Here is a 10,985-nt window from a genome sequence, read left to right on the forward strand (position 1 = left end):
TAATCAACCTATATTAAACATACACAACATATACAAAACAAAATCCACACTTACAAAGCTTCAACACACATATCACATACTCTTTATCAATACACCATCATACAAAATGCGTGCACAACATCTGCCAGTCGGCATGTAACAGTGTAAAAAAAGGTAAAATTATTGTTCATAGACAAACTCTTTACAAGAAGTACAAAAGAAAAGACTATCCTAAAAAAAGTTGACTGAGTATGCAAAGTTAGAGTCAACAATCCAAAAGTGGGCCCCACCAACTTGATTTTTTTTTTTTATTTAAATACTTGTATTTTAGACTTTCCAATTTTGTTGGTTTTCCTTTACACTCTCACATTCTTCCTTTCTTCCTTCCTTCTAAAAAAAAAATCATTCCTTTATTATTTCTTCATTCAAAATTATCAAGAAAAAAGGCTGCTAGTCCATTTTGGCGAATTCAATCACACAATTTCTTGACTTTTCAAAATTCCAATTAGTTTTAGTCGCAATTGAAATCATTGAATTAAGCGATTTCTGCTGATTTTGATACATATATTTCCAGTTGAATTTGAAATTTTTTCGATCGAAGAAAAAAAGCAAAATGGAGGATTGGGGGGAGGAGAGAGAAAATAAGCCGATAGAATTACGAGCAGTGGAATCATTAGGGTTAGGGTTTGATCTAACTTCCGATTTCAGGTTGAAATTTGCGAAAAAAGAGAGGCTTGTTGTTTTAGATGAAGCTCATAAAAGAAACGTTGTTATTCCTGGTGGAAACGTTTCGATTCCTGGCGTTTCTGTTGATATTCGTTGCGATAAAGGCGAACAATTGCGGTTTAAGTCTGATGTTCTTCAATTTAATCAGGTTGATTTTTTATTTTCATTTTTTAAAATTTTTACTATTTCTGGTTTTTATTGACTTTACTATTGTAATTGTTGATAATTTGAAATTGGTGCTTGATTAGTCTTTCCATTTAGAGTGTTACGAAAGGAGGGCAGTGATGTAGACGGGATTTGATCTGAGTTCGGATGAGGTTATGATATGGAGTATAGATTAAAGAGCCATTTTATTGAAGAAAATTAATATCTTTAATTTTTCGTATATGGTATTTATTTAAATTTTAACAGAATTATAATTGCAAAAAGCTAGTTGTGGAGATATTAATTAATTGAATTTAGAGAGTTAACCACTATCTTTGTCCTTGAATAGGTGTTGTTTAGAGTTATACGCGTGAATTAAGGAGGCTAATTAAAATTGACTAAAATATCTCTATTTTCATTAATGCTGAGGTTGAAAGGTGATACTTAGACCACTCTCAATGGTGAGCAAAAAAAAATGCTCACCCACTCTCTCTCTACCCACTTTCTCTCTCAACAAATCAATTTTGCTCATGGGCAAATTTTTTTCATATTTCCTCTCCCAATGGTGAGCAAAAAAAATGCTCACCCACCACTATCTCTCTCTTACTTTTTCAATACCCCACCATAACTTTCTCTCTCCTACACAACACTTCTTTATTTATTTATTTCATTTATATTTTAACATTACTCCAAATAAATAAAAACTAGTTTAATTATGTGTAACTTATTTTTTTTATTTTTTTCTTTTTTATCGTTAAAATTTATCGTAAAATTATTTATGTTATTATAAATAATTGTAAAAAAAAGCTCATAATTTTTTATTTATTTTAAAAGCGGTACAATATTAGAGAACAATTAATTTGCAACGTCATGCGCAATTAAACTTAGGAAATAAAAAAAACACAACAACTACATCGTCTAATTTCTCCCTAATTACGGGGCCCGTATCGTTGCCAAATATGTTCGACTAAATCACGTTTCAGAGATAGATGAATTTCTCTGTCACGGAGGGAAGCTTTTCGCTGTAGAAATGCGTTGAAGTCAAAGTTGGTAGGTCGGCCTACGTTGAATTCAAACGGTGGCGTTGTAGTTCTTGTTGATCTTCTTCGTAGAAGGCTCTTAGAACTTCGGCTCGAGTGTAGTTGTGGCGCTCATCTTCAACAATCATGTTGTGCATAATGATACATGCTTTCATTATGTCTCGCAGTATGTCCTCATCGTACGCCAGTGACGGTTTTCGTATTATTGCAAATCGAGCTTGCAAAACACCGAATGCTCTTTCAACGTCTTTTCGAGCAGCAGCCTGGTGGTCAGCGAACAATTTATCTTTTTGAAGTTGAGGGGTTGTGATACCCTGAACAAAAGTTGCCCACTTCGGATAAATACCGTCGGCTAAGTAATATGCCATGTTGTATTCATGGCCGTTAACGGTAAAATTTACCGGAGGAGCTCGACCATGCAAAACCTCATCGAACACTGGGGAACGGTATAAGACATTTAGGTCATTACAAGATCCAGGAATCCCAAAGAAGGAATGCCATATCCATAAATCCTGATATGCAACGGCTTCCAGTATTAGCGTTGCTTTCTTGTTCCTACCGGCGTACTGCGCTTTCCATGCCGTTGGACAGTTCTTCCATTCCCAATGCATGCAATCAATGCTGCCTATCATGCCTGGAAATCCACGCAGTTCATTTTGATGCATTATTCTGGCCAATTCAGCAGTTGTAGGGTTTCGCATGTACTCGGTTCCGAACTGATTAATGACCCCGGTACAAAAACGTTGAAGAGCAACTCGAGCAGTTGACTCACTGATCCGAACGTATTCATCCACGGCGTCCGCAGCCATGCCGTAGCCTAACATTCTTATCGCTGCTGTACATTTTTGCAGAGGTGATAAACCTAACCTTCCAGCTGCATCCCTACGCTGCTGGAAGTACACATCACCTTCAACGACCTTGTTCATTATACGTACAAACAAAGGTCGTTGCATACGAAATCTTCTTCTAAATTGGGTGGTGTTGTACACGGGATTATCGGAAAAGTAATCATTAAACAACCTGGCATGTCCAATTTCCCTATCTCTTCTATTCGTACCCCCTCTAGGTTTTTTTGAAGAGTGTTGGGATTGTGTTTGGGGCATGAGGACAGATGGGGGTTGGTATGTGAAGAGTTCATCAACAAGTTGGTCATATTCTTCAGTATTTGAAGAAGATGAGCTTGAACTTGAGCTTGATGATGGTCTAGAATACATCTCGTATTACTATTGTTATTTGATGAAGGGGTGTGGTTGTGGATATGTGCCATGTCTACTATATATAGCAAAAATATCAAATGAATATGTGGTTACAAATCTGATTGACCACACCAAGTACAAGAATTAAATTTTCAACCACGGAATAGGTATACTATGCTAGTTGACAGTGACAAGTCTTGAGTGCAATAATGTCGGTATCAATGACACAAAGGTAAAGCATTCTGATAAAGTGAAATCAGAAAAATGTGACTACACAATGACAAAGATTTATTGTAATTATGTCGGTATCAATGACACAAAGGTAAAGCATTCTGATAAAGTGAAATCAGAAAAATGTGACTACACAATGACGAAGATTTATTGTAATTATGTCGGTATGGAAACTTAAATCAACTTGTTAAACAACTTGTCATTCAATATTGGAAAATCAGAATACAAGTGTACATCTTACATTGAGATTAACCACACAACTAATACAACTTAAAAATAAAAGACTAAATTGCGCTTAATAAATAAAAGACTAAAACCAAACATGCTTAAAGGCCTTGTAATTTACCCAGTAAAAAATTCTTGTACGACTCTTCTTCGGGAGTGAGTGGCGTAGGCGAATTCTTCAGAGCTTGCACCATATCAAACCAGGTTTTCATCTTATGAATGTCAAGTTCCTCCCTTTTCCTCTGTTCCTTGTCTTTTTCAATTTTGATCCTCTCTTCCTTCAGAATGGCCTCTCTCTCGCGAATTGTAGCGAATTCCTTCATTCGTTCGCTAAGCTCAGACGAACTACTTTCTGTTGCTACTGCTTTCCCCTTACGCTTCGCCTTTGCCTTCTTGACACCCTCAAGTCGTTGTAAACCGCCAGATGAAAAACCATCCGTAGGGGTTTCATCCTCTACATCATCTCTGGACCTCTTCCCACTTCCAGCACTACCTTCTTCCTCGGCATCACAAGCGGCTTTTCTTTCCTTCAAGGACATTGACCATCTCACCTTCGGTCTCCACTTTGGATCCTTGTTAAGCATTTCAATTGCGTGAGGAAAAGTGAAATTGCGACCTTGGGCGACATGAAAAAGCTTCGCCGCACTTTTCATACGATCAGCTTCATTGTAACCACTCCCTCCCTCCGGAAGTCTACCTGCCTCATCATAGCAAGATATCCATTGCAGTGTGTCCGCTGCCAACCTTCTCCAGTGCGACGTGAGACTCTTAATAGGCCTTGGCGGAATTATATGCGGCTTCTGCGTATGCAAAGTTTGGTATGCTGCGTGTACATTGCGCCATAGGGTAGTTGCTTTTTGGCTTGTACTTTTAATAGCATCCTCGCTAATCTGCAAGTACAACCCAATCAGAGCTTCATCTTCCGCCACAGACCAAATACGGGTAGCTCGTGCAGGAACCTGGTTGGGTTCCAACAAGCGCACTGGTGGAGGAGGATACTGCGGCGTCTCCGGTACGCTTTCCTCTTCGCTCTCATCGAATAGTGTGTTACTACCAAGATCAGTTTCAGGTGTACGATCTTCATTAGCAGGGTTTTGTTGGGGAACCTCAGTGGGTGTCTGATGCAGTGGAGGTGGTTGCGTCGACATATTGCCCATTCTTTGCAAGAACAACTGAAACTCGGGATTAGTTAGGAAATCATCACTAAAACCCGAAAGTTGTTGACGGAAATTTGGGTTGTTTGGATCCATTAAAATATTCTGCACCAAAAAACAAAAGATCAATATCGTTACAAACATTTACTCAAAAAACAAATTAAAATGATAACAAATCCAAAAAAATATCAACAACTTTCTTCAATTGCATAATGCAATAACATTACATGCCATACAAAATAACATATATACTAATTTTAACACATAACTACAGGTACATGTTAAAGAAAATAATTAACCAATACTTGCAACACTTTAAGAACATGTACATAATGCAATATAATTTCGTGGCCTATAATTTTTTTTTTCAATAAAATCACATATATACTAATTTTATTAAGTTAATACATTTATATATAGCAACAAAAATTTACCATTAATTAATTGCAACAACAAATTCAGAAATTTATGGACAAAATATAAACAACTTTCTTAATAATTACATATTGCAAATATAATTACATGGCCTAAAATATTTTTTTTTTTAAAAAAAAATCACATATAATATACTACTTATATTTAATTGATTTTAAAAATTAAATAATTTTTTTTTTACCTCAATATGGATGAATTGCAATAGCAATATTCTTCTACAAAATTAAAATACTTTTAAGAAAATTAAAATTTGGAGGATTTTAAGGTGTTTTTGAAATTGTATCAAAATATATCAAAATGCATGTCTATTTATAGAGAATTTAATTTTATGACCGTTGGTAATTTTTTTTTTTTTTTAAAAAAATATATTTTTCTGAAAATGGGAAATACATAAATAACCGTTGTAAAACGGCTAGTATTTTCTGATTGGTTGTCTTGCTGCCAGCTGCCACGTGTCGCGTCCTCATTGCCAGCGAACTGCACGCGTCAGCTTCCCTTTTTTTTTTTTTTTTTTTTTTTATGATACTCAAAACGACGCGTTTTGAGGCGCGCCTTTGAGGCAGCTTCATCAAAACGCGTCGTTTTGATGTTAGAGTCAGCTTTTTTTTTTTATTTTTCTGACGCGTGTGGGGCCCACTTGCAACACTGTTCATGGCAAAAAATGCTCAACTTTTGAGCTTTTTAATAAATGCTCATGAGCATTTTTACCTATTTTTCATTTTACTCACCATTGTGAGTTGTGAGCATTTTTTTTCCTCCCAAAAAATGTTCATGAGCTAAAAAAACTCTCACCATTGAGAGTGCTCTTAAGGGCAATGAAATTAGTCAAAGTTTCGCATTAAAATCCTTACAAGACACGTAATTTTTTTTTTTTTTTTTTTGGTGCTTAGAGAGTCACAAGGGCGGGGGTGAGAATCGATCCCAGGACCTCCTAGGATCGGGAGGGAAGCTCTAACCACTTGAGCAATCCCTCACTTTCTTACAAGACACGTAACATTAGCAAAGGATTGTATGCTAAGATTATAGGCGTACTTGTTTTGGAACGGAGGGAGTATTAAGCTAGCTATTTATGTACTTCGTACTATTAGTTGGAACTTGGAAGATCGATAGATAGATAGATAGATACTGCCTTCGTTGTTCATAAAAAGAGTGACATTTATGGTAATTCAGTAAGTTTAGACTTCTTAAGGTAAGCAGATTGTTCAAAGATGACTAAATTACCTCGATTGAATTTGTGTTAAGTGGAGTAAAAGTTCAAAAGTTTTCACTCTATAATGGACCAATCTTTGGTACTACAGGATAACGTTGGAGTTTAATTATTTTTGCATTTGATTGCTAAAACGACACTAGGATTTTCTACCGTATTCTGTGGGGCTTAATTGACTACTTATAGTGGTATTTGGTTAATTAGCTATTGATATCTCTAGCTTTTCAATTGGCTGGATTTCATATAAAGACTAAAAGAGAAGCAAAATTGGAAATCATGTTATTTTGTGTGCGAAGTCAAATATCATCCATAAAGTTCACTTCTTTTTCCAGAACTAATGAGATACTTAAGGTTCAATCTTAACATCGCACTGATGCATCCCCATTTGAGCATTGGAGAGCTGTTGAGCGTTGACACCTTGTTTTAGTTTCCATACTAATCAATCACCAAATGGACGAATTACCTCCGAATGAGATGAAGTTCATCTCTGAAAGATTTCAAGTGGGGGTATGGTTTTCTTGTTTTAATAAGTTTATGTGGGAACGTGTTACATTTTACCTTGGACTAAATATGGAAGTATTCTAAATGCATCTGTTAAGACAGTTGTTAAAAGTAAATGTCGATGGTAGAAAGTATAGATGATTATAGTTCATGTATTTTGGAATTAGGTCTTTGTTGTTGGCTGTATGGAGCTTGGTCACTAGATTAAAAATAGGTTTTGGAGTGATCTTGTACGACTACTCCTAGTTGAGATAGTATGGTGCTGGTGAAAAAGAAATGCCTCTTCGAGGTGGCATATTCTTTTGTTTCTTAAGACTTGAGTGCAAGTCTTCAATGCAATTCGCTTATTCTGTCAAAGAAAATTTATATTGTGTAATTGTTGCATCTGCATTGACCAACTCAATATATTGTACTCTTTTATTTATATGGCCTGCCAAGTTGTTAGTGATTTTTTTTGTAGATTCTGATGGTATGTTTTATCTGAAGCAATGGGTTAACAATTAGCGTTATATCTTTGCAGATGTCAGAGTTACTCAATCAAAGATCATCTGTACAAGGAAAAGTTCCATCTGGCTATTTCAACGCTATTTTTAATTTTAGTGGAGCCTGGTTAAATGATGCTTCAGATAGCAAACATCTTGCATTTGATGGTTACTTTGTTGCTTTGTACCACATGCACTTAATGGCATCTGCCATTGTTCTCCATGACAAAGTAAAGAAATCTGTTCCATCACATTGGGATCCTGCATCATTAGCAAGGTAGCTTCTCCTTTGCAGTTACTCTAATTAGCCAGTGAATTAGCAATGTGGATTATATTTCAGGGGGAAAGTTGCATGTAGACCATATTTGGACCTTTCAATGGCAGGATCTATACTAAATTACAAGGTGTTTCTTATATGTGTGTAACACATCGAAATTTGCAAAATGGATAGTGCTGTAAGATTCTGTTATTCAGCGTAGGTTATCGTGGCAAACCCAACGTCTCACCCATGGAGGTGGAGATAGCTTCTCTGTGAACATGTTACATTCAACACAGAAAACTTATAATCCAAGTATTCAACCTTTTTCTTTACTTTTAATAAGAATTGTATTGGAATAGAAATTACCATTTACCTATGTATATTTGCTTGCTTTTGGCCCTCCACTTGATTGTTCTGAGTGTGTGAAGTGAGCTTATAAGTTATAACAGATTCTATTAGTTCTACATAAAAGGCCACTCATCTTTCTGATTCAAGGCAGTACACACCCTCACACCCTAGTTTTGAGCGTTAAGTCAGCCTTGGTTATTGTGAATCTTGTGATAGATCTTTCTTAGTCCTAATCCTTTCCAACTATGTTTGTGTTATATGCATGCACTATCACAGTTAAAATAACAATTTTTTTACTGCCTAGGCTGTGCGGTATTATTCTTTTGTGTTTGTTTAGTTTGCTTGCGTCAGGTTGCTGATCTCACTTGTTAGGCAGGTTTATTCACAAGTATGGTACACATATAATTGTGGGCTTGGCTGTTGGAGGTCAAGATTTAATTTGTGTCAGACAGGCCCCTATCTCAGAAATTCCTCCTGCTGAACTCAGAGCGCATCTGGAAGATCTTGGAGACGCTCTTTTTTCAGATGGAAAAGAACCACTTTTACAGCGAAAAGCTAGAGAAGGACAACAAAAGGTTAGAGATCTGAGTAAAATGCCTATTGGTTTTTTTTCTTGCTTGAAAAAGTTACGTTTTTGTAAAAATTATATGTATTTCCCTTTTCATACAGGCTCCGGAGGTCTTCAGTCGGATCCTGCAGTCAAATATAATACAGTTGACTAGTGTTGTAGAAACATCAAACAAGGATGTAAGTGTGTGATTAAAATCTTGACCGTTAAGCTCCCATGTTATTACTCTTACATAGCAATTATATATTTTGTGTTAATTTGTTCAGGGACTCTCTGTTATACGATCAAGAAGAGGTGGAAATGTGTTTCTGCATAGTCACTCCCAATGGCTCCAAACAGTGCCTAGCCACCCTGATGCAATTCTCTTCAAGTTTGTACCTATTACTTCACTCCTTACCGGAATCCCAGGCAGCGGTTATCTTAGCCATGCAATTAATTTGTATTTAAGATGTAAGTTTTCACTTTGCATCTAAAAAGCATATGTTCAATGTGCAATTCAAGCTGTGATTTAGTTCAATCCTTCAGTTATTACTGAACAATTGAACAACAATCTTCTTTAGGAGATTTTTTTTGGACACCATAACTCTGCTCTGCATTCTTGTGCTATTTAGTTATTTACTGAATTTATTAACCTGTTGATTACTTTTTTTTTTAATCTGAATTATAATTTTCCTCTCTTCAGACAAACCTTCTCCAGATGATCTGCAGTACTTTTTGGAATTCCAAGTCCCTAGACAATGGGCACCTATGTACAACGAGCTTCCTCTCCAGCATCAAAGAATAGCGCCTTCCTCATCTCTCCTTCAATTCAGCTTATTTGGTCCAAAGATTCATGTTAATTCCACTAAGGTACTCTCCACTTTTTTGTTGGCATAGTTTACATATTTTGTTGAGGATGGGGTTCTTAGCTCCATATTGGGTCCCCTTCTCAAGAAATTCCCTACATGTATAATCCACCCTTAGGGATGAAGTAGTGAGGATTTCACACCTGGCAGAATGTCTTGAGGTCCGGGGTGATTTCAACTGATTCACCTACCTCCTTTGGCACAATTTTCATCTGACATGAATTTTTTGCCATTTGTTTTTCGAAATTATGTTGTTTCATCCCTGTTCTGTTTTTGCTCTGTGGTTTTAGGTCACGAGTAGTTTGAAACCAATAGTTGGGCTACGCCTTTACTTGGAAGGGAAGCACTGCAATCAACTAGCCATCCATGCACAACATTTGACAACGCTGCCTAATTCTATGACATTTGCTTCAACTCATGATCATGGCCAGTGGCGAGGTTCTGATGATTTTGATCCTGAGGGCCAGTTTTTAGAATGCGTCAGATGGAAGAGATTCTCAAAAGTCTGCACATCCATAGTGAAGCATGACCCGAACTGGCTGCAGGGTAAAACAACAGGGGTTTTCATTGTTACTGGGGCTCAGCTCCTTACAAAAGGGAGGTGGCCAAAAACAGCTCTTCACCTTCGGTTGCTCTTCAGCCACCTGCCTAACTGCACAATCAGAAGAACTGAATGGGCTGCTGCCCCACAAGCATCTCACAAGTCAAGTATCCTCATGACTTTGAGCACAACTTTCACCTTTACTCCGAAGCAAAACAACAGCCCGCCTAAAAAGTTACCTGCTGCACTGAACTCTGGTGTTTACCCAAATGGTCCTCCTGTTCCAGTCAACTGTGAGAAGCTGCTTAGGTTTGTCGATACTTCTGAGGTGTTGCGCGGTCCCCATGATGCTCCAGGACACTGGTTGGTCACAGCTGCCAAGCTCGTGACAGACGGAGGTAAAATAGGTTTGCATGTAAAGTTTGCGTTAATTGATTATACAAGTGATCTGTAAATTTTGCCGTATATATATGTCAATTGAGTCGATTATTTTGGATACCTGAAGGTCTCTTTGTGAAAGTGACTGTGAGGGAAATAGTACTACGGAGTTTAAGATACATTGTACAGATAAAACTTAGAAGTGATGATTTTTTTGTTTCGTAGAAGCCCTTGTTATTCATTCTTTATCCTCTATATTTTCCTTTATAGCAAGAAGAGTAGACCTCTATTTTGCTACAAATTTCAGGTTTATCTTTCACCCTTTTTTTTTTTTTTGGTTGGAGCAATGAGATAACAGGTTGTTGCCATGATAAAATACATGTATTGTACTCTTTGAAAAGATGCAATATGCTCAATTTGGGTGACAATTTGGTGAAAGTGCAAAAATAGAACTAATTGTAGGGCAAGAAATTGAGTCCTTTGAAGTAAGTGACTTTCTTGCAAAAATTAGAATTTTCTTATGTAATTAGATTTGAAGCACTTTCTTTAGTGCAACCTTATGGAAACGTGTGACTTGTGCATCCTACCAAATGAAGACGTACAAATAGGGACATGGTGCAATTGATGCAGTTTTCTACTTTTCTTACTCTAATCTTCCTGGAGATATAAAATACAATAAGTGTGTCATTCATATTAAATTTGTCACGCGCTACGTTATCTTTAGTG

The 10,985-nt window shown here is 36.7% G+C and overlaps 1 protein-coding gene across 1 annotated transcript; it reads left to right on the top strand.

Moving 5' to 3' along the window:
- The first annotated feature begins 309 nt into the window (after positions 1-309).
- LOC110715010 (MACPF domain-containing protein At1g14780-like) lies at positions 310-10,507 on the top strand. The gene is made up of 7 exons (XM_021893582.1): positions 310-853; positions 7,359-7,597; positions 8,304-8,502; positions 8,597-8,674; positions 8,762-8,945; positions 9,178-9,344; positions 9,631-10,507. The coding sequence occupies exons 1-7, from the start codon at positions 593-595 to the stop codon at positions 10,333-10,335; spliced, it is 1,833 nt and encodes a 610-aa protein (XP_021749274.1). The 5' UTR covers positions 310-592; the 3' UTR covers positions 10,336-10,507.
- Positions 10,508-10,985: the final 478 nt, after the last annotated feature.

This window comes from Chenopodium quinoa, unplaced genomic scaffold, assembly GCF_001683475.1.
Source record: "Chenopodium quinoa cultivar QQ74 unplaced genomic scaffold, ASM168347v1, whole genome shotgun sequence".
NCBI lineage: Eukaryota > Viridiplantae > Streptophyta > Magnoliopsida > Caryophyllales > Amaranthaceae > Chenopodium > Chenopodium quinoa.

Excerpts from the sequence above, each read along its gene's own strand:
- LOC110715010 (XM_021893582.1), top strand. The coding sequence starts at position 593 with ATGGAGGATTGGGGGGAGGAGAGAGAAAATAAGCCGATAGAATTACGA. Across the intron at positions 8,675-8,761 it reads TAGAAACATCAAACAAGGAT|GGACTCTCTGTTATACGATC; the intron begins GTAAGTGTGTGA and ends TAATTTGTTCAG. Across the intron at positions 9,345-9,630 it reads TTCATGTTAATTCCACTAAG|GTCACGAGTAGTTTGAAACC; the intron begins GTACTCTCCACT and ends CTGTGGTTTTAG.